Source organism: Bos indicus x Bos taurus, unplaced genomic scaffold (genome assembly GCF_003369695.1).
Source record: "Bos indicus x Bos taurus breed Angus x Brahman F1 hybrid unplaced genomic scaffold, Bos_hybrid_MaternalHap_v2.0 SuperScaffold_100135, whole genome shotgun sequence".
Classification (NCBI taxonomy): Eukaryota; Metazoa; Chordata; class Mammalia; order Artiodactyla; family Bovidae; genus Bos; species Bos indicus x Bos taurus.
In genome coordinates, this window is record NW_020867067.1 from 1,008,505 (window position 1) to 1,031,953 (window position 23,449).

At 45.2% G+C, this 23,449-nt stretch overlaps 1 protein-coding gene across 2 annotated transcripts; it reads right to left on the bottom strand.

The window, feature by feature from the left end:
* Positions 1-10,360: 10,360 nt before the first annotated feature.
* LOC113888440 (multidrug resistance-associated protein 4-like) lies at positions 10,361-22,811 on the bottom strand. 2 transcript variants are annotated; one of them, XM_027535571.1, is made up of 4 exons: positions 22,437-22,811; positions 15,456-15,566; positions 14,790-14,910; positions 10,361-10,632 (listed from the first exon to the last, which is right to left on the bottom strand). In XM_027535571.1, exons 1-4 carry the CDS (start codon positions 22,589-22,591, stop codon positions 10,576-10,578), a joined length of 444 nt encoding a protein of 147 aa, XP_027391372.1. In that variant the 5' UTR covers positions 22,592-22,811; the 3' UTR covers positions 10,361-10,575. The 2 variants fall into 2 exon arrangements, with proteins under 2 accessions (XP_027391372.1, XP_027391371.1); XM_027535570.1 differs by lacking the exon at positions 10,361-10,632 and having other exon boundaries at positions 14,167-14,910.
* Positions 22,812-23,449: the final 638 nt, after the last annotated feature.

Here is a 23,449-nt window from a genome sequence, read left to right on the forward strand (position 1 = left end):
AATAAGACTTAGGAAAGCAAGTTTCTTTTTCAAAGAAAAAAGGCAAAGAAACAGCACACCTGCCTACCCTGCCAAACAGCCACTTCACCCACAACTTACTTCCTCTCTCTAGTCACCCCTTGAAGGTCTCCTTTTCCCCAGGTCCCCTTCCTTCACCATCAAGGAAAACCACTCAGTGAATGAAAACCACTCACCTAAAGTAAACATCTCCACCCTCAACATCATTTCCTACACAGACTTCATAAAAGACAAAATGTTAAAAGTTTGAAAGTCTTTCAGGAACAGGGCTTTTTCTTTTTAGCAATCCCACCTTACTAACACAGACAGGATAAGCAACTGACAGGTTTGCTTTGACAGCTCTCTTCTATCTATCTGAAGCTGAGGAAGCCACATACAAGAGGAAGGGAAGGAGAATCCATAACACCAAACAACAAAAAAACTAAGCATTTTCTTAGCCAACTAGTGCCTGATCAGGATATTTATCAAAAGGTGTCCCCATGCCTCATATGGGTGTCTCATTAAACCTCAGCATTCTTGTCTTGTTCTACACACATGCACACACGCATGCACACACACACACGTTCACAGGCTGTACCAACTGCCTCTCCTTCCATGAAGTCAGGGACATTTTCATCTACTACAGAGAATAAAGAGAACACTATTTAGCTGAAGAAGTATAAGTAAGATGATCAGACAGCAGCAAAACGATCAGTTCTGATACATTTCCACCGTGTCCTGTCATCCATCCCAAGAGGCACAGAGACCTCTTGGAAGAGTCCCTCATACAGCAGATTGTCAACACACTGTTTATAGAGTTTCCTGAGATGGGAATGTGGAGGCCACACAGAGAAGCAAAAATGTCAAACTGTACACCTGGGCAGTCCCAGCCCAGGTGTCGCCAAGGGCAGTCCAGTGCTGCAGTCACAAACCACCAGAAGCCCAGCAGGAATATCTGCCATCCCCAAATTTCCTGAAATTTATGATTCTTTTTGGGAATCACTGTTGCCTTTTACTCAGCTCTCCATTTGAGCCTAACATCCTTGTAATTACAGGAGAAATAAGAGTAATATCACTCACCAAAGAGAATATGGTTAAGTGCAACAAATCCAGCAAAAAAAGTAAATAAAGACAGATCGCTACCACCTAAATGTATCTGGTTTTTTCTTTGCTGAGAGACAATATTTAATAACTCAGTTGTGGGACTTCCCTGGTGGTCCGGTGGCTAAGATTCCACACTCCCAATGCAACAGACCAGGGTTAGATCCCTGGTCGGGGAACTAGATCCCACATGTGGCAACTAAGACCCAGCACAGACAAATAAATAAATATTAAAAAAAAAACAGTTTATCAAAAAGCCTCATTAAGGTATAATGCCAGTTTAGGGCCCATACCTTCCACTCATCTGTCAATTCTTTTTTTTTTTTTTTTCTTGATAATGATTTTTCTTTCCTGGGAATAGAAATTTTCAAAAGATAATAAAGGTTTTCAGTCATGACCTGTTACTTTGATCTGATGTAATTTGGGAGGAAAGTCATTTGTTATTCTTAAGCACTATTTTGGGACTTCCTCCAATGGCTCAATGATAAGGAATTCATCTCAATGCAGGAGACACAGGAGATGCAGGTTTGATCCCTAAGTTGGGGAGGTCCTCTAGAGGAGGAAATGGCAACCACACTCCAGTATTCTTGCCTGGAGAATCCCATGGAAAGAGGAGCCTGGTGGGCTACAGTCCCTTGGGGTCACAAGAATCAGACACACTGAGTAACTGAGTACAAATGCACAAGTTTTCCTCTAACAAGGAGCAGTCATGGTAATCAGAAAGGTGATTAAAAGTATAACATACAAGGAATTTCCATTCTGGCATAAGTTGCAACTATTGAAAACAGAAAATTGATATTATACTCCATATGAAAAATAACAGCAAGCAAAGAACAATTTTCCAGTAATTTCTCTCAAAAAAAAAAATTGAAAGCAAATAGTAAATAACACAAAAACGTGAAAACAAAACCCAAAGTACATATAGAGAATAAGAATACACATATTAAATACGACTCTTGCAAGCTTCCAGAACACATAGGGCAGAAGTGATTACAGCCCTCAAAGGTAAACTGAGTAAATCCGTCTCCTCCACACATAAGGAAAGGTTAGAGATGAGAGTCATTTAACAGGACAGCTATCAGCAGCATTTGTAATCTGTGAATATTTCCATTTCTGGCATTTGGTAAAACTGGCTGAGGCAAACCAGGCAAAAGATTTTCCGACTACCAGAAGATTAGTTCCTACATATGCTCAATGCTCCGTTCCAAGTATTATCTCCAAATCAAATAATGGTGTGAATCCCAAGGAAAGGTCCAATTTGAGAAGACTCTGTTTGTCTTGGAGAGTCTCTCAGAGAGGCAAGGAGCGCCTGTGGCTGGGGACACAGACACTGGTGGCAGCATTCCCAGAACCTAACCCCACACGTGTACACAGGTGTGAGCACACACCACCAAGAAATTCTCTTATCTGCACATTCCCGATTCTCACCTTCAACTAATAAAAGAGAAAAACAACTGAGAAAAATATTCATTATCAACCAAGCTGCAGCTGCTGCTAAGTCGCTTCAATCTTGTCCAACTTTGTGCGACCCATAGATGGCAGGCCACCAGGCTCCCCATCCCTGGGATCTCCAGGCAAGAACACTGGAGTGGGTTGCCATTTACTTCTCGAATGCATGAAAGTGAAAAGTGAAAGTGAAGTCGTTCAGTCATGTCTGATTCTTAGCGACCCCAAAGACTGCAGCCTACCAGGCTCCTCCGTCCATGGGATTTTCCATGCAAGAATACTGGAGTGGGGGTGCCAATGACTTATCCTGGTCAACCATGAAACTAACCAAATTAAATGTTCCCTGATAAGTAGTGCAGTTCAGTTCAGTTCAGTTGCTAAGTCATGTCCGACTCTTTGTGACCCCATGAATCGAAGCACGCCAGGCCTCCCTGTCCATCACCAACTCCCGGAGGTTCATTCAGACTCACGTCCATCGAGTCAGTGATGCCATCCAGCTTTCTTATCCTGTGTCATCCCTTCTCCTCCTGCCCCCAATCCCTCCCAGCATCAGAGTCTTTTCCAATGAGTCAACTCTTCACATGAGGTGGCCAAAGTACTGGAGTTTCAGCTTCAGCATCATTCCTTCCAAAGAAATCCCAGGGCTGATCTCCTTCAGAATGGACTGGTTGGATCTCCTTGCAGTCCAAGGGACTCTCAAGACTCTTCTCCAACCCACAGTTCAAAAGCATCAATTCTTCAGCACTCTGCTTTCTTCACAGTCTAACTCTCACATCCATACATGACCACTGGAAAAACCATAGCCTTGACTAGATGGACCTTTGTTGGCAAAGTAATGTCTCTGCTTTTCAATATGCTATCTAGGTTGGTCATAACGTTTCTTCCAAGGAGTAAGCGTCTTTTAATATCATGGCTGCAGTCACCATCTGCGGTGATTTTGGAGCCCCAAAAATAAAGACTGACACTGTTTCCACTGTTTCCCCATCTATTTCCCCATGAAGTGATGGGACCATATGCCATGATCTTTGTTTTCTGAATGTTGAGCTTTAAGCCAACTTTTCACTCTCCATTTTCACTTTCATCAAGAGGCTTTTTAGTTCCTCTTCAATTTCTTCCATAAGGGTGGTGCCATCTGCATATCTGAGGTTATTGATATTTCTCCCGGCAATCTTGATTCCAGCTTGTGCTTCTTTCCAGCACAGCGTTTCTCATGATGTACTCTGCATATAAGGTAAATAAGCAGGGTGACCATATACAGCCTTGACATACTCCTTTTCCTATTTGGAACCAGTCTATTGTTCCATGTCCAGTTCTAACTGTTATTTCCTGACCAGCATATAGGTTTCTCAAGAGGTAGGCCAGGTGGTCTGGTATGTAATCTCTTTCAGATTCTCCACAGTTTATTGTGATCCACACAGTCAAAGGCTTTGGCATAGTAAATAAGGCAGAAATAGATGTTTTTACTGGAACTCTCTTGCTTTTTTTGATGATCCAGTGGATGTTGGCCATTTGATCTCGTTCCTCTGCCTTTGCTAAAACCAGCTTGAACTTCTGGAAGTTCATTGTTCATGTATTGCTTAAGCCTGGCTTGGAGAATTTTGAGCATTACTTTACTAGCGTGTGAGATGAGTGCAATTGTGTGGTAGTTTGAGCATTCTTTGGCATTGCCTTTCTTTGGGATTGGAAGGAAAACTGACCTTTTCCAGTCCTTTGGCCACTGCTGAGTTTTCCATATTTGGTGCAGCACTTTCACAGCATCATCTTTCAGGATTTGAAATAGCTCCACTGGAATTCCATCACTTCCACTAGCTTTGTTTGTAGTGATGCTTTCTAAGTCCCACTTGACTTCACATGCCAGGATGTCTGGCTCTAGGTCAGTGATCATACCATCGTGCTTATCTTGGTCATGAAGATCTTTTTTGTACAGTTCTTCTGTGTATTCCTGCCACCTCTTCTTAATATCTGCTACTTCTGTTAGGTCCATACCATTTCTGTCCTTTATCGAGCCTATCTTTGCATGAAATGTTCCCTTGGTATCTCTAATTTCTTGAAGAGATCTCTAGTCTTTCCCATTCTGTTGTTTTCCTCTATTTCTTTGCACTGATCACTGAGGAAGGCTTTCTTATCTCTTCGTGCTATTCTTTGAAACTCTGCATTCAGATGCTTATATCTTTCTTTTCTCCTTTGCTTTTCACTTCTCTTCTTTTCACAGGTATTTGTAAGGCCTCCTCAGACAGCCATTTTGCTTTTTTGCATTACTTTTCCATGGGGATGGTCTTGATCACTGTCTCTTGTACAATGTCAGGAACCTCTGTGCATATTTCATCAGGCACTCTGTCTATCAGATCTAGGCCCCTAAATCTATTTCTCACTTCCACTGTATAATCATAAGGGATTTGATTTAGGTCATACCTGAATGGTCTAGTGGTTTTCCCTACTTTCTTCAACTTAAGTCTGAATTTGGCAATAAGGAGTTCATGATCTGAGCAACAGTCATCTCCCAGTCTTATTTTTGGTGACTCTATAGAGCTTCTCCACCTTTGGCTGCATAGAATATAATCAATCTGATTTCCATGTTGACCATCTGGTGATGTCCATATGTAGAGCCTTCTCTTGTGTTTTTGGAAGAGGGTGTTTGCTATGACCAGTGCATTTTCTTGGCAAAAACTCTATTAGTCTTTGCCCTGCTTCATTCCTTATTCCAAGGCCAAATTTGCCTGTTACTCCAGGTGTTTCTTGATTTCCTACTTTTGCACTCCAGTCCCCTATAATGAAAAGGACATCTTTTTTGGGTGTTAGTTCTAAAAGGTCCTTGTAGGTCTTCATAGAACTGTTCAACTTCAGCTTCTTCAGCATTATGGTTGGGGCATAGACTTGGATTACTGTGATACTGAATGGTTTGCCTTGGAAACAAACAGAGATCATTCTGTCGTTTTTGAGACTGCATCCAAGTACTGCATTTCAGATTCTTTTGTTGACCATAATGGCTACTCCATTTCTTCTGAGGGATTCCTGCCCGTAGTAGTAGATATAATGGTCATCTGAGTTAAATTCACACGTTCCAGTCAATTTGAGTTCGCTGATTCCTAGAATGTCAATGTTCACTCTTGCCATCTCCTGTTTGACCACTTCCAATTTGCCTTGATTCATGGACCTAACATTCCAGGTTTCTATGCAATATTGCTCTTTACAGCATTGGACCTTGCTTCTATCACCAGTCACATACACAACAAGGTGTGGTTTTTGCTTTGGCTCCAACCCTTTATTCTTTCTGGAATTATTTCTCCACTGATCTCCAGTAGTATATTGGGCACCTACTGACCTGGGGAGGTCCTCTTTAAGTATCCTATCATTTTGCCTTTTCATACTGTTCATGGGGTTCTCAAGGCAAGAATACTGAAGTGGTTTGCCATTCCCTTCTCCAGTGGACCACATTCTGTCAGACCTCTCCACCATGACCCGCCTGTCTTGGGTGGCCCCATGGGCATGGTTTAGTTTCATTGAGTTAGGCAAGGCTGTGGTCTTAGTGTGATTAGATTGACTAGTTTTCTGTGATTATGGTTTCAGTGTGTCTGCCCTCTGATGCCCTCTTGCAACACCTACCATCTTACTTGGGTTTTCCTTACCTTGGACATGGAGTATCTCTTCACAGCAGCTCCAGTAAAGTGCAGCCACTGCTCCTTATCTTGGACGAGGGGTATCTCCTCACCGCTGCCCCTCCTGACCTTGAATGTGGAATAGCTCCTCTAGGCCCTCCTGTGCCCGTGCAGCCACTGCTCCTTGGACGTGGGGTTGCTCCTCCCAGCCGCTGCCCCTGGCCTCGTGCATGGGGTAGCTCCTCTCAGCTGCTCCTGCGCTGTCGCAGCCTGGCACTCTCGGCTGCCGGCCCTGACCTCGGACGCTGGGTAGCATCCCCTTGATAAGCAGGAACAGGGTCAAACACTGCCCCCTTAAACCCTTTCCCTTCGACATCAATCTATGACCACATGTATATTCTTTCCACAAACCAATTGAGCGTATAGTTTTATTCTTTCACAAGAATTCTTCACAAATCTGAAATCATAAAGGATCTTTAAAAGAACTGAATTTAATACCACCACATCCATTATTCAGGATTATCTGAGAGTCTGAGTCTCTGAGGCAGACTTTTTATTTGGGGCATACAATGTGGCATGCAGAATCTTAGTTCCCTGACCAGGGATCAAAAACCTTGGCATCTACTATGGAGAACAGTGTGGAGATTCCTTAAAAAAACTGGAAATAGAATTGCCATATGACCCACCAATACCACTGCTGTATATACACACTGAGGAAGCCAGAATTGGAAGAGATACATGTACCCCCAATGTTCATTACAGCACTGTTTACGATAGCTAGACATGGAAGCAACCTAGATGTCCATTGGCAGATGAATGGATAAGGAAGTTGTGGTATATATCCACAACAGAATATTACTCAGCTATAAAAAAGAATGTATTTCAACTGGATGCTTGGGGCTAGTGCACTGGGATGACCCAGAGGGATGGTATGGGGAGGGAGGAGGGAGGAGGGTTCAGGATGGGGAACACATGTATACCTGTGGTGGATTCATTTTGATATTTGGCAAAACTAATACAATTATGTAAAGTTTAAAAATAAAATAAAATAAAAAAATGTAGAGAGAGAAAAAAAAAGAATGTGTTTGTGTCAGTTCTAATGAGGTGGATGAAACTAGGGCCTATTATACAGAATGAAGTAAGTCAGAAAGAGAAATTCCAGTACAGTATATTAATGCATATATATGGAATTTAGAAAGACAGTAACATCAACCCTATATGCAAGACAGCAAAAGATATACAGATGTAAAGAAGAGACTTTTGGACTATGTGGGAGAAGGAGAGGGCAGGATGATATGGGAGCATAGCATTGAAACATATATATTACCATATGTAAAACAGATGACCAGTGCAAGTTGATTCATGAAGCAGAGCACTCAAAGCTGGTGCTCTGGACAAGCCAGAGTGATGGGGGAGGGAGGAAGGTAGGAGGGGTAGGAGGGGGATTCTGGATGGGAGAACACATGTACACACCCATGGCTGATTCATGTTGATATTTGGCAAAACCACCACAATATTGTAAAGCAATTAGTCTCCAATTAAAATAAATAAGTTAAAATTCATTTTGATATTTGGCAAAACTAATACAATTTTGTAAAGTTTAAAAATAAAATAAAATTAAAAAAAACAACAACAACAACACCAAAACAAAAAACAAAAAAACCCTGGCATCTGCACTGGGGACATGGAGTCTTAACCAGTAAACTGCTAGGGAAGCTCAAGGCAGACATTTAGTGGTAGAGTCCTTGGTATTCAGCCTCAGGAAAGCACCTGACAGTGGGTCCCACCTGTTGCTTCTTAGGGTAACTTCTTGCAGGGTTAGCTTAGATGCTAGAACTTCTGAGTGGGTAGAATTCCTTCTCCACCTTAATGCACTTGAAACATTTCTCACACAACTTCCCCATATCTCATTCATGGGGAAAAAAAACACAAAAATAGAAACAAACTATCAAAGTTTTACCAAACGCTTGACTGAGACATATAAGCAGAAAAGAATGGGCTTGTAAGAAAAAACCAATAGACAGAATCTTTAGAACTGGGTGAAAGGTGACAAAATGTAGAGTTGAGAAAAAACCAAAGACAAGGAGGAAAAGCAGTGAACCTGTGGAAATCATAACCATCAGGATTCCAGACATACTAGCCTTCACTCGTCTCTTACACACTGGTCTTCATCCTGACCACACCTAAGCATCACCTGGGAGGGGACTGGTGTACTCTGACACCCAAGACCCAGCCTCCAGAAACTGGTTTAGGTTCAACTGATTAGGGTGGAGAAGGTTCTCCCTGTAGATTCTGGATGCGGAAACTAACCGCATGTAAGTATCTGCTAACCTCCACTCTCGCACTGTAATGGCATCTGAGCCTGGAATGGCTGCAGACCTAATCTGCAGGAATTACAAGGAATTACAATGATCACAAAGACTTTTTACCAGAGTTCCATTGCACATTTCATGCTTCCAGAAAAGTCCAGAGATTACAGTATTAAAATTGAAAATTTTCATTCTGCACAGTTGGAAAAATAACATGTTCAGAAAAAAACTATATTTAAGAAACATTAATAAAAAGATGAGTCAAAATTAGCCTGGAAAGTTATCTATAAAAGGAGAAGAAGAATTAGAATAGAGCTAACAATGATATCAGACTTCTTTAAGTAACCTTTTCTTGATTTTGGAATCATGAAAACATTATACAGAATTATGATTATAAAATAACTAAATTTTTAAAAAGCAATTCCTAAAATTTTAGAGTAAAATTACATATACCTAAATATATACACCCATCCTGTTGGTTTGCAGAGCCATACAAAAAAGAACTATCAAAAGTGATTTGAAACAAAATAATTTAAAAACACATTCGCTGCGTGATACACCCAAATGAACACAGTATGAACTCCAAAAAAAAAATAAAAAATATTAGATTGGTCTCAAAAGTCACTTTATAAGGTACAACAAATGAATAATTATGTTGATATCATTGAGAATTGGGCTTAGACATTGGACAAAGAGAATAGATGATGGGGGAAAAGAGACATGCAAGAAAAATAACAACAAACTGGAAAATTCTGAAAGAGATGGGAATATCAGACCACCTGACCTGCCTCTTGAGAAACCCATACACAGGTCAGGAAGCAACAGTTATAACTGGACATGGAACAACAGACTGTTTCCAAATTGGAAAAGGAGTACGTCAAGGCTGTATATTGTCATCCTGCTTATTTAACTTATATGCAGAATACATCATGAGAAATGCTGGGCTGGAAGAAACACAAGCTGGAATCAAGATTTCCGGGAGAAATATCAATAACCTCAGGTATGCAGATGACATCACCCTTATGGCAGAAAGTGAAGAACAACTAAACAGCCTCTTGATGAAAGTTAAAGAGGAGAGTGAAAAAGTTGGCTTAAAGCTCAACATTCAGAAGACTAGATCATGGCATCCGGTCCCATCACTTCATGGGAAATAGATGGGGAAACAGTGGAAACAGTGTCAGACTTTATTTTTGGGGGGCTCCAAAATCACTGCAGATGGTGACTGCAGCCATGAAATTAAAAGATGCTTATTTGGAAGGAAGGTTATGTCCAACCTAGAAGGCATATTAAAAAGCAGAGACATTACTTTGTCAACAAAGGTCCATCTAGTCAAGGCTATGGTTTTTCCAGTAGTCATGTATGGATGTGAGAGTTGGACTGTGAAGAAAGCTGAGTGCCGAATAATTGATGCTTTTGAACTGTGGTGTTGGAGAAGACTCTTGAGAGTCCCTTGGACTGCAAGGAGATCCAACCAGTCCATTCTAAAGGAGATCAGTCCTAGGTGTTCTTTGGAAGGACTGATGCTGAAGCTGAAACTCCCATACTTTGGCCACCTCATGCGAAGAGTTGACTCACTGGAAAAGACTGATGCTGGGATAGATTGAGGGCAGGAGGAGAAGGGGATGACAGAGGATGAGATGGCTGGATAGCATCACCAACTTGATGGACATGAGTTTGGGTGAACTCTGGGAGTTGGTGATAGACAGGGAGGCCTCACATGCTGCAGTTCATGGGGTTGCAAAAGTCGGACACAACTGAGTGACTGAATTGAACTGAAGTTTTTATGGTGACAGTTGGTAACTAAAATTACTATGTACTATATCAAATATTAAATCACTAATGATGTATACCAGAAACTAATAAAACTTTGTAAGCCAATCATACTTCAATTAAAAAATTCTTTTAATTTTGCAATAAAATCTTACATATACTTAGAAAAAGAAAAGAAAATGGATTGAAAAGCATCACCCTCATTTGTAACTCAAGGTCATCACGGTGGCTATTACTGACACCTAAGGGCTAACACGATGCTCTCAGGAACCAGCAGGGCACACAGCAGGTCTGCTCTGCAGGTCCCCGTCCACTTGGCTCAAGGCCCCCTCCTCCTTTCCCTTGCTGTGTGGTCCTCAGTGGTTGCTCTCAGCCCACAGTATCTTTGCCACCAGCAGCCACTCTTCAGCCTCCTGGGTTGAGCAAAGTAAGGGACACATGGAAGAAAGGACTGGAAATAAATGCAAAGACCACTCAGCTCCTGGGGAAAAAGCTGTGAGTTGAGGCATAAAGCCCACTGTGGGAAACAGAGGATTCTGTTTACTTCCTGCCCATCAGCTGAGCTCCAAAGTGAAGATTTACACAAACATGTGCTTCCCAACCTCCACCTGGACCAGAGACCATCAGTAAAAGTGGCCTCAGACAAAGGACAAGTGACCAGACAAGACCAAGCCACTTTTTAGGGTCCTGGGAAAAGGACATAACTCCCAGCCACTCCTCCCCTCTCAGAGGAAGGGACTGGGTGAACCCACTCTGGCTCTCTGAGGTCACCCCACTTACACACCAGCAGTGGAGACCTCACCTCTCAGAGAGAAGTGCTAATGACTTGGGGAGGTGGTCTCTGTGACTCAGGCCCAGGCAGAGGCTTCAGGCTCCTCCTCTCCATCCTGAGGGACCCAGGCAGGCAGAGACCTGTCCTCTCCACCCTCAGTACCCGTGGAGGTGCACACAGGGGCCAGGAGTGCTGGGAGCTCTCTGGCTGTTCTGTTCTAATTAGGGGTGACCAGCAAGTGCTCCACAGCCTGGTACTTGTTTCTCTGAGGAGTAGAGATACTCCTCACTTCTCATAGGACAGAGGTTTTTGAATCTCAAAATCCTGAAACCTAAAAGCCTCACCCTACTGGCGTCATCCTGTTTTTTTCCCACTGGTGCCGCCAGGAGTACCTGGGAGGCCCTGCTCGTGCTGTGGGTGGAAGGAACACACTGCTTGGGACCATGGATGATCCACGGGGCATGCTGTGCACCCAAGGAATTGAAAGAGGGCTGGAGGTCACCAAGGAAACACGTTTGTGTTTTACAGACTTCTGGGTTGAATTTACATTTTCCACTGTCTAAAATACAAAGACCAACAAGCAGTACAGATAGATCACAACATGGGAAGTTGCTTCATAAAATCAGTTATTTAACTAAGTAGCACTGCTACTAGTACTAGCAGTACTACCACACAGATGAGCCCCTACATTCAAGGTCCTCTACTCCCCACTTCTCCACCATGACCACCCAAAAACCAATCTCCTAAAAGAGAGGCTGGAGCTCTATCACTTGTACCTTATGCAGCCCCTAGGGACCTTTATGGACCCTCAGGTGGCTCAGATGGTAAACAGTCTGCCTCTAATTCAGGAAACCCGGGTTTGACACCCGGGTCAAGAGGGATGGTATGGGGAGGGAGGAGGGAGGAGGGTTCAGGATGGGGAACACATGTATACCTGTGACGGATTCATTTTGATATTTGGCAAAACTAATACAATTATGTAAAGTTTAAAAATAAAATAAAATTTAAAAAAAAGAAGATCCTCTGGAGAAGTAACCCACTCCAGTATTCTTGCCTGGAGAATTCCATGGGCAGAGGAGCCTGGCAGGCTACAGTCCATGGGGTAGTAAAGAGTCGGACACGACTGAGCAACTAACACTTTCACTTTCAGTAGGATGTATTCCAGGGGCTGGACAACTTTGAAACCAACACTCCCAGCACCACAGTGGGGCAGATTCGCTCTCAGGAAGAACTCCAGATCCTGCAGGCTCTCTCTCTATGTCTGCTTCTCCCATGAGCTGCCGTAGCCAAGAACCAAAGCTCATATTAGGATGGAATCCATCCAAGGCTTAGCGACCCCACCCAAGGAGCCAACAGCCCAGGACAGCAAGAAAAACCAGCAGCTCAGTTCAAACCCAGCCACATGGTCTATGCTTTGAGACCCACTTGACTTTAAGCTTCTTTAGCATCCAGTACCAAAGAGAAACTAGAGAACCAGGGGCAGCAGAGAAAGACCTGCTCCAGGATATGATCAGACATTAAACCTGGAGACCACTCGTCCAACCAGGCACCTGGCATGAGCCACAGGCAGACACCAAGGCCCCAGGGTTTCCTGATAAACAGAATTCATGAGAGCGCTGCTGTGTGAGGTCAGGAAATCCTGTACAAACAGGCCACACCAGCATGCCAACTGTGTATTTCAAACAGACTTACTGTGACTATGTGGAAATTCCATGACTGGGACAGCTGCACACAGGACAAAGAAGGGCTGGGGCAGCCTGACGGGCTCCTGCTCCCTCTCCCACCCCCTGCCCTTCACAAGGCACTGCAGTAGCTAGATGGTCATTGCCCTCTCTAAGGTGGCACCCTGCCCCACATACCTGTCCCACCCTCTGGCACAATGCCCAATCCACTTCTCTCATCAATGAGAACTCCATCCCCCAGGACCATCCAGTAACCTGGGAGCTGACAGATTCTCTCTCTCCAGTTGTGTGGGGTGGACTTCACCTGCCCAGCTGCCCACTGCCTGCAGTGCCCTTCAGCACAGCACAGCCTTTAAACAAGAGCCATGCCACCCGCCTGTAAACCACCTGGCCCACCCACCTCACCCCCAACACGATGGACTGAGGACAGCTCACCACCTTCTCCACCTAAAACACCCCTTTTACAGCAGCTGCATCTTCCATCCCTCCTGCTCTCACACACTCACAGACTGCCCGTGCCCCTAAGGCAGCGCTAAGGGACCATGGAGAGCACGAGCCACCCAGGAGGGCCTGCAGCAAACCCCCAGCAGGCTCAGCCAGAACAGGGGGCTGACAGCACTGTGTCCCCAGGTGGATTGTCCTCTGGGGGATCTTGACCCAGGATCTTCAGGGTCATGGAGGTTACTGAGTTCACAGCTTTCTGTCTTTAGTTTTCCCTGCACATCCTCTCCTCCACCCTCTGCCAATGCCAGGCTACCAAGATCCCCCTTCAACCAGCAAACCACCCCCACAGCCAGGATGGAAACCAGCATGGAGGGTGCACAGAATTCATGGTGAAGTTGAAGCTTCTCCCACGTAGGGGTCTGGCCTGGATGACCTGGCCTATGAGGAGGGGGCACCCTAGGGAAGGGTGTGCCAGGGACACCCCAGGGAAGAGCTCTTGGACGCTCTGGCAGCTCCAGCCCAGATGCAAGGCCCCAGGTTCTGTTCCACAGGAACAGGATGATCCTTTCTTAGAAAGCATTTATCAGATGTGACCCGGAAAAGTCAACAATTACTTGCTGAGCACCTGTAAAATGTCTTACATTATTCTGGACTGGACTCCAAGTTTGAGTGAGTAATAGTTGCTCAGTCGTGTCCAACTCTTTGCGATCCCCTGAACTGGAGCATGCCAGGATCCTCTGTTCATGGAATTCTTCAGGAAAAAATACTGGAGTGGATTGCCATTTCCTTCTCCAGGGTACCTTCCTGACCCAGGGACTGAACATGGATCTCCTGCATTGCAGGCAGATTCTTCTGAGCACCAGGGAAGCCTACTATTAAGAGACATTTCTAAGTATAAGGGCAGGTCAATTTAAAAAGTATAAGAAGATATGTGTTTGACTTTATCTTACAATCTACAGGCAATACATTAGAATATGTAATGAATCCATACACCTTTTCCAAAGGAATACCCGAGACAGAAGCAGCAATAAAGTTACAAATGACAGTCATCAATCAGATGAAATAATTATGATGAAGCTTGTCTCTCTCAAAGAGATGGGGACTGGGCAAGTGGTCAGGAAAGAAATATAATGTGCTTTTAACTTTGTATGAAAAATAATGTTCAGTTCCATGTTGCTGAGCATAGTTCTGTTGTTGCCACATAAATCCTGTACTTCAAATTACTGTCCCAATGCTTTGTTAAAACTCTGCTTCTGGGCTTTGTTTTGGAATCTGTTACATTTGTTGCCATCTTCTCATCTCTGACCTCTGAAGTTTACTTCCTCCAAACCACAGGACACATATTCCCTGAGGTTGTAAGATATTCTTTTGGTCCAGGATCACTCAGCATTTATACTGAGCACCAAGAACATCCTAACATGGTATAAAATATCTTTCCTTTCCGGTGCTATCTTTCCATTACACTATGTTTTGATCATTAATCCCCAGAGGTCAAGTCTTTTAAGCACCTGTCTGTCCTAAAGAGAAATGCAACCGCTGATCTACATCATGATTCCTAGATGAGATTTACTCTTGGACCTTAAACCACTGTCCTCTCCCCGCCTCAGTCCATCCATCTGAGGACTGACTCACATACACTGAAATGCAAAGCACTGTATGGAAAAGCTTTTACCTCAAGAAATGTTAACATTCCCCAAACTAAGTAGGATTTCCCGTAGCACTTTATGATTGCTTTCATTAAAGAAGGCTCCCGTGCATCTTTCTGGGCTCTCAACACTTCTTGATCCCAGTACCTGTGAAGAGAGACAAAGCACAGTGAGGAACAGCCCTGCCGCAGGAAAACAGGGGAGGGACAGAGCAGAGGATAAGTCTTCACTACAGGGTGCTCCGTGGCTGCCCATAGATGCTGGCTAACTGCTCGCAGGCTCCTGAAAGATGAGCGGTGCAGACACTGAAGCACCAGGAAAAGCACCAGACCAGGTCTTCAGAGAAAAGTCCCAGATTCTAGAAACAAGTTCCTGCTAAGCTTTGCTGAACTCACAGGTCATGAGCAGTTCAGAAGGGCAGACACTGTCCTCCATGGACCCCATCTCTTGGGACAGAGCTAGGTCTCCAGGGCCATGGCTGTGGGCTCCCTCCACATCCACTCACACAGGGAATACAGGCTCCCCCAACCTCCAAAGTGGGCTAAGCCTGGGATCAGCATGAAGGGCTGACAGTTCAGTGTCAGGGAAGGAGGCTCAGAAGACCCCAGAGGAAGGCAAAGCTCTGGCTACACCTTTAGCCACACGTGGAAATTCTCACTCTCCCTCCCCTTCTCCCTCCTGCCTGGGCTTACCCTTGCAGCTCTTCTCCGAGGTGCTGGGAGCGATCTTCTGGAAGCACTGAGTACATGTCATTTGCTTCTAATTTCCGTTTGTGACCAATTTTAAACAAGGGGTTTAGCCACCTGTTAAAAATTAAAAGGAAAGTGACATATATCCAAATTACACATCTTTGTCTAATTATTATCCTACATTCATGGATATTGTTTTTTAAAAAACTACATTTTAAATATACAAAGAGGTAGGGAGAAAATTAGACATATGCTTACAAACATATAAACACACATATTAGGGTGTCGGTAAGTCACTCTGGTGGAGAAGGCAATGGCACCCCACTCCAGTACTCTTACCTGGAAAATCCCATGGACGGAGGAGCCTGGAAGACTGCAGTCCATGGGGTCACTGAGGGTCAGACACGACTGAGCGACTTCACTTTCACTTTTCACTTTCATGCATTGGAGAAGGAAATGGCAACCCACTCCAGTGATCTTGCCTGGAGAATCCCAGGGATGGGGGAGCCTGGTGGGCTGCCGTCTATGGGGTCGCACAGAGTCAGACACGACTGAAGTGACTTAGCAGCAAGTCACTCTGGCTTACACACAATATAACTTAACTAAAATACCCTGTTTGTGTTCTACTGAACATACATTGTACATCTACTTTAATTATTAAGAAAAATACATTTAGAAATCAAAATACAGTTCCCTTGGTTCGGGAGCACAGAATAGAGCTGAATGACCATTGTGGATAAGGCTGTAGATGCATTCCTGTATTACCAAGCACTTAAATTTTCTGAACTGTATTAGACTCAAGGATTTTGCTGTTGTTGTTTAGTGGCTAAGTCGTGTCTGACTGGTTTTGTGACCCCATGGATTGCAGCCCTCCAGGCTCCTCTGTTCATGAGATTTCCCAGGCAAGGATACTGGAGTGGGTTGCCATTTTCTCCTCCAGAGGATCTTCTTGGCTCAGGGATCGAACCTGTGTCTCCTGCAATGGCAGGTGGATTCTTTACCACTGAGCCACCAGGGAAGCCCACCAGACTCAAGAATGCCTCCAGTCATATTCACATAAAATGTGACCTTGTGGTCTCAAGACCTCCTTGAAAGTGAAAGTGAAGTCGCTCAGTCGTGTCCAACTCTTTGCGACCCCGTGGACTGTAGCCTCTGTCCATGTGATTGTCCAGGCAAGAATACTGGAGTGGGTTGCCATTTCCTTCTCCAGGGAATCTTACCAACTCAGGGATCAAACCCAGGTCTCCCGCATTGTAGGCAGATGCTTTAACCTCTGAGCCACCAGGGAAGCACGACCCAAGACCTCCTTAGTTCAACTAATAACACAAATGAAATTTTGCAGGGGATCACGTTACAATACAACACACTGAGTCCAACAGGCTCTGGACCCTGACCTCCTTACGGCCCTGTCAGACTCCCCTCACAAGAGCCTCTTTCTGACCCTGACCTTCTGAAGATGTCCTAAAGATAAGTAACATCTTTCCAACTAAACTTCATATGTTGATTTTTCTTATCGTCCTCCCTATAATTAAAGCAGAAATTGCTAGACAGTGTAAGACTTCTTTTAATTTCAATTTTTAATCCCTTTTTTAATTTCAATTTTTCTCTTCTCAAGTAGGCATCTCACTCTTTGTTCCAATTTCCAGTCATTCAGAGGAATGCCTCCCTGGTCTGGAAGGTCATAAAGCATTCAGATCCAGGAAAAGACAATCACTAACTGCTGTCCAGTTTATCAAGGGGAAAAAACAAAAAACAAAAAAACCCTAACTCCAAGAAAACCATTAGCTCTTAAAACATACATTTGGTCCCTAAATAATGGTCTGGGGTCTTGAGAAAGGGTTGAGGGATGGCGTTGCAATGTCTAGAGAAACTGAGAAACTGGGGGATCCAAGAAAGCCATAAAATTGACAAACTGGACATTGTGACGTTTAAATTAATTGGTCAAAAATCGCGTATATTAAACTCATGAGTCAACCAAAAACATACAGGTCAATACTAAAAGATATAAAACTGCTATAATCCTTGCCTTTTGGGGGCTCTTCACCCCCTCTCAGTGTCTATGCTGAGGACTTTGTATCTCTGTCTTCTAAAATAAACTTTGCCTGTGTGTTTCCAAGTTCCCAGAATTCATTCTTTGGCTCTGTGAATAGAACTCAGGTTTCATGTTTCATTATCACTTCCTGGCAGATTAATTTCTTTTCAAATGTAACACAAGACTTTCATAAGGGCTGAAATTTTACTGACTGTGGGGTCTGCCCAGAGAAGGCAATGGCACCCCACTCCAGTACTCTTGCCTGGAGAATCCCATGGACAGAGGAGCCTGGTAGGCTGCAGTCCATGGGGTCGCTAAGAGTTGGACACGACTGAGCGACTTCACTTTCATTTTTCACTTTCATGCATTGGAGAAGGAAATGGCAACCCACTCCAGTGTTCTTGCCTGGAGAATCCCAGGGACGGGGGAGCCTGGTGGGCTGCTGTCTATGAGGTCGCACAGAGTCGGACACGACTGAATCGACTTAGCAGCAGCAGCAGCAGCAGTGGGGTCTGCCACCTTCAGCCTCGATCAGGGAATAAATATACCCCCTATACTTCCAGGAAACTCCACTAACAGCTGACAACATCACCAACCTACAGTTCAGTTCCTTTACGCCCAGGCTTCTGCCCAGGGATATCAAGGTTACACCCATTGCCACCCCACCCCAGCAAAGGTGTATGTGTTAGTCAAATCACTGTTTTCTTGGGGCCCAACCAATCTTTCTGACGAGCCCTCCACCTCCAGGCATGGCTGACTCTAGATTCAGACCATGCCCAAGGGCTCTGGGAACAGGATCATACCAGACCTGGAGGGGTCTGGTCTATGGAGGCAGTATCCTGGATGGAAGGGCACCACCGTTAGTCTAAACATGACTCAAGAAAACCCAAAGACAGTGAGCCCCTGAGGGGCCCCGAGGCCCCTGGGGCAAGGACCACCCATGTTGGGCCATCAACTGTCTCCAAGAGAACTCTACTAGTGGATACTGGGCTATATAAGGTGCACACCCCGATCCAGGTCACATTCAGATTTTAATTACACTCACCCCACCTCCCATCTAAATGGAGCCATTCATCTAGTCAGGAGGGAGCTGGACTGGACTGGTAATGGAAGGAGTTGTCGCCCTTGTAGCATCCTTGGTGAGCCTAGCACGAGAAGCAATTTATAAAGCCAACATTATTTTAAATAAAAGCACCTGAACATTGGCCTGGGCAACTAAAGAACCCAGCTCTAACTTTAGAAAGATGACATCTTCTCTGGGCTTCTGGTCCGCATGACACTTGACCACTGCATAGCTCCTGTTTACTTGCTGGCTGATCAAGGAGGACTTTGTGCCCTTGCAACTATTTCCTGTTGTTTCTATGTTAACATGAGTGGTCAAATAGATGCAACCTGACTGTTAGAGAAGGCTGCTTGCAGACAGAGAAGGACGAATATCATATGATATCGCTTATATGTGGAATGTAAGTAAAGGCTATAAATGAACTCTTTAAAAAAATAGACTTAGAGTGACAGATGAAGGAAAAAAGAAAAACCTATGGTTACCAGGGGGTGAGAGGAGGGACAAATTGGGACACTGGGATTGACATATACACACTATAACATATAAAACATATAACTAAGAAGGACCTACTTGTACAGCACAGAGAACTCTATTCTATACTCTGTAATGGCCTACATAGGAAAATAATACAAAAAAGAGTGTGTATATGTATGTGTACATGTATATGTATAAGAGATTCACTTTGCTGTACAGCAGAAAGTAACACAACATTGGAAATCTACTGTACTCCAATAAAAATTCAATGAAGAGAAAGTCACTTGATCAAATACTCAGAACAAGAAGGGCCCTGACTGAACAAACTTGAGACAGTATCAAAAGGGCAATCTCAGCTTCCTGGGTTTCTGCCATTCTTAGGACCCCTTACAATTATTCTCCTTCTCCTGCTCTTTGGTCTGTGTATCCCCAACTGCATTATTAGTTTTATCTGGTCTTTACCCGGGTGTGAGAAATTGGGATTTCAGGCAGGTGACAATCATATTTATTTTAGCTATCCACTCTAGTATTCTTGCCTGGAGAATCCCATGGAGAGAAGAGCCTGGTAGGCTACAGTCGGTGGGGTCACAAAGAGTTGGACACAACTGAGTGACTAACTCTTTCACTTTCACTTCCTGCTTTTGTCTGAGTCTCCAACTCAAAGGAGGAAGTTACAGAGAAAAATAAAAACTGGTTAGAACTGCTGCTGCTGCTGCTAAGTCACTTCAGTCGTGTCCGACTCTGTGCGACCCCATAGATGGCAGCCCACCAGGCTCCCCCATCCCTGGGATTCTCCAGGCAAGAACACTGGAGTGGGTTGCCATTGCCTTCTCCGGTTAGAACTAGCTAGGCCCAAAATTGGAGAAGGAAATGGCAACCCACTGCAGTACTCTTGCCTGGGGAATTCCACAGACAGTGGATCTGTGGGCTACATTCCATGGGATCGCAAAGAGTTGGCCACAACTGTGTGACTAACGTTCACTTTCAGGCCCAAAATGGGGAAAAACCTAACCTCCCCTAGACCCTGAGTCTCATTTGTGTATTCACTGTAATGTATTAGTATGCTAAATGGCATACTCACCCATGTCATGACAGCTGACAATGGTCATGACAACAACCCACACAAGGACTAAATATGAGTGTTGCCTCATTTTGAACCTCATTCAGGCTCAAACCACACCCTTGTTCTCAGATAAGTCATGAATATTCCTCCCTCTCTTGATTCAATTTCCTTGTTTTTACCTTGACCCAAATTGTGTTTAGAAGCTGATTTTTAAACTAAGCTCTCACTTCTCCATTCTTTGATCATTGAATAAAATTTGTACTGTTCCAGTCTCACCATCAATTTAGTTATCGGCTGTGGGAATCTGAGTGGAAAAACAACCTCTTCAGCCAAGATAAGGAATCTTAGCCTGGGCTCAGAGCCCAGCACAAGGCGGGAGACCAATTTGGAGACATCAGTTACATATACAAGGAACACCGTCTTCAGAGCCAGACTGCTTGACTTGGGATCCTGCTCCATTACTTACTGGCTGTGTGGCGGTAAGCGACTTACTCAACCTCCCTGCTTCAGTGCCTTCAGGTATAAAATAAGCGGTAATAGTGCCTTTCCCTCCAGCAGGAAAACTGGAAATGGGTGCCTACCCAAATCAATGAAAAGTCCTCACCTTCCCATTTCCAGGCACACGCATTTTGAAAATTTACAAACAGAAGGTGTTTGGAAAGTTCCTTGCCCTGTCTGAAGTTAAGAATTTTTCCTACTTTATTATTATTTACAGTAACCACACCCATTCCTTCTTCTAGGCTCCTCTTTCCTTAAGGGCCACCAAATGGCCAAGAGATGAAGCTACACACACTAAATACACCACCATCAAAACAAGCAGAGGAGCTCCCAATCCCTGGAGATCCCCCGGGCTGTCCCATAAAAGAAGGAAATACTAGAAATTTGGGAAATATAAATGGGTTAGGGTCCAGAAATAAAACAACTAGTAATCATCCAAGTGTGATTAAAGCCCAAAGGTTCAGGACCACATAGTTAGTGGCCCAGCTACCACATGGAACACTTCAGTTAAGAGCTGCAACTCTCTGAGCTGTTTTTCATCTGTGTGTTTCCTCTGGGCTCAGGGACCCTTCAGTGGTTTCAGGACCAAATGATTCCTGGGCAAGACCACCTGCATCAAGACCATGCACTGCTTCTCTGAAGGCTAGAGATTGGGAAAGACCTCACAGGCTTCAGGGACCCTATCCCCAGAGTGATCCCCAAAGGTGGAAGTGGAGATATCCACAATAAGGAAAGGGGCTGGTCAAATAAATCCTCCAGTCCTGACTGTGTGTCCCAAGCAAAAGCAAAACGTGTTCAAGAATAGTGTTCCCAATCATTAAATAAAAAACGTTTCATTTTTTTACCCACGTGAAATTTGCCACAACTAGGAACCAGGTCGTACAGTGAGAGTCACACAGGGAGAAAGGGAGACGGAAAGAAGTACACGGTCATAGACATGGGGGCAGAGGGAACCCAGTGGAGCTGGAACACACTGTCGCACAGGGCATGTGGGAAAAGGTGGGGACATTACTGAAAGAAGCAAAGAAGGTGGAGCACTGAAGAACTGATGCCTTCGAACTGTGATGCTGAAGAAGATTTCTGAGAGTCCCTTGGACTACAAGGAGATCAAACCAGTCAATCTTAAAGGAAATCAACCCTGAATATTCTTTGGAAGGACTGATGCTGAAGCTGAAACTCCAGTATTTTGGTCATCTGATGCAAGCAGATGACTCACTGGAAAAGGGCCTGATGCTGGGAAAGATTAAGGGCAAGAGAAGAGGGTGTCAGAGAGTGAGATATATAGATGACATCACAGATGCAATGGACATGAACTTGGGCAAACTCTGGAGACGGTGAGGGACAGAGACCGGCAGTGCTGCCATCACGGGATTGCAAAGAGTTGGACAGGACTGAACGACTGAACAACAACGGTCTAAGGCACTAATTAGATAAAGGAAGCTGTTCATAAGCTGCTTGCTTGGGGCTGGGGACGGGGTAGGGGGTGGAGGTATGACGCTTCAGTTCAGAACTGCGAATTCCTGAGCAGTTCAGGGGAAGCCTGTTAAGAGTAGAGGCGGGGTGTTCAGCGCATTTTCCCTCTGGGCTGTGATTCCCCCTAGGCAGCCTTCCAGCTTCCTGTTTTCTGGCTCTGGAGGGGCTGCCAGCGGCAAGGCACGGAGACCCTGTATCTCCGCCACCAGGTCACCGGGTCCCCTCCCCACCCCTGCTCCCCACTTCCTTGCCCAGTCGTGCTCCGCCTTCCCAGAGTGCAGGGGGTGCAGGACAGCATTGGGAGAGTTCACACTTGTTTCCCAATAGCGGGGCAGCGGAGGGCGCCGAGACTACCGCGTGTCACGGCCGCGGAGCGCTCACCAGAAGAACAGGCGCGAGCAGAGGTTCGCTTTCTGCAGCGGGTTGGGCTTCGGGTACAGCAGCGGCATCGTGCAGGCCGGGGCGGGCGTGGAGCGGCGCAGCGCTGCTCTGGCCACGGTGAGGCTCCCGCTGCTCCTGGAGGCGACCGCGGGCATGTTGGAGACCAGTTCGCCTTCGGGGTCTGCTGGGCGGGCCCGGAGAACCACAGGTTTCCGGGAATGGAGCACCCATCGCCCGCCAGGTCTCTGCCTCCCGGGACTGCGCAACCTCCCCACTGCGCAACCTCCCGGGTCGCCTCCGGGTCTCCGGTTCTGCGCTACTGCCAAGGCTCTGGGAGAAGTAGGGCCGTGTGTGGGGCTGCAGGACGAAGAGGCCGTCAGGACAAAGCTTCCAGAAGCCGCAAGCAAGTGGGAGGCAAGGCCCCGGCTCTTTGATGGAGGAGGGTAGGCGGACCGGACAGCACAAACAAACCAGCTCCAAGGATCCCACCTGGCGGCAAACTCTGCTGAAACTCCTATTCTGAGCCCAGGGGCTCCCCCAGAAGGCGAAGGGGGAGGCTCAGGCTCTGCCCTCCTCTGCTGCTCCGAAGCTCCCCATGGGCTGCAGGGAAGGCCTGGAGAAAGCTGGCAGAAGGCATGATCAGCTCATGTGAGATGTCCTGTGGCATCTCACACGTTGCATTATGAGGCAACCTCTGTGAGCTTTTTGCTGCCCTCTTAGATTGGGAAAGGGGAGTCTGGGGGGAGAAAAACTGCCTCCTAATTTCTTTCATCATGCTTTCAAAACAGATAAGTAACAGTGACATATGTCACAAAATACATTTCTGGGGACCTTACCTCAGTTTCAACTCTAACAATGTCCTGTTCAGGAAGGTATCATCCCTATCCTACAGATGAGAAAGATGAGGCTCAAGGATAGCCTTTGTCCAAGGTCTTGGACCCAAGTTTGGGGTTCAGCATGGTTGTCTCACTGGTACATGGACAGTGTGTGTGAAAAGTGCCTAGGATATGCTG

Coding starts and splice junctions, on each gene's coding strand:
- LOC113888440 (XM_027535570.1), bottom strand. CDS start 22,591: ATGCCCGCGGTCGCCTCCAGGAGCAGCGGGAGCCTCACCGTGGCCAGA. Junction 15,567..22,436: donor TGCTCGCGCCTGTTCTTCTG/GTGAGCGCTCCG, acceptor AATTTTTAACAG/GTGGCTAAACCCCTTGTTTA. Junction 14,911..15,455: donor CTCGGAGAAGAGCTGCAAGG/GTAAGCCCAGGC, acceptor CTCTCTTCACAG/GTACTGGGATCAAGAAGTGT.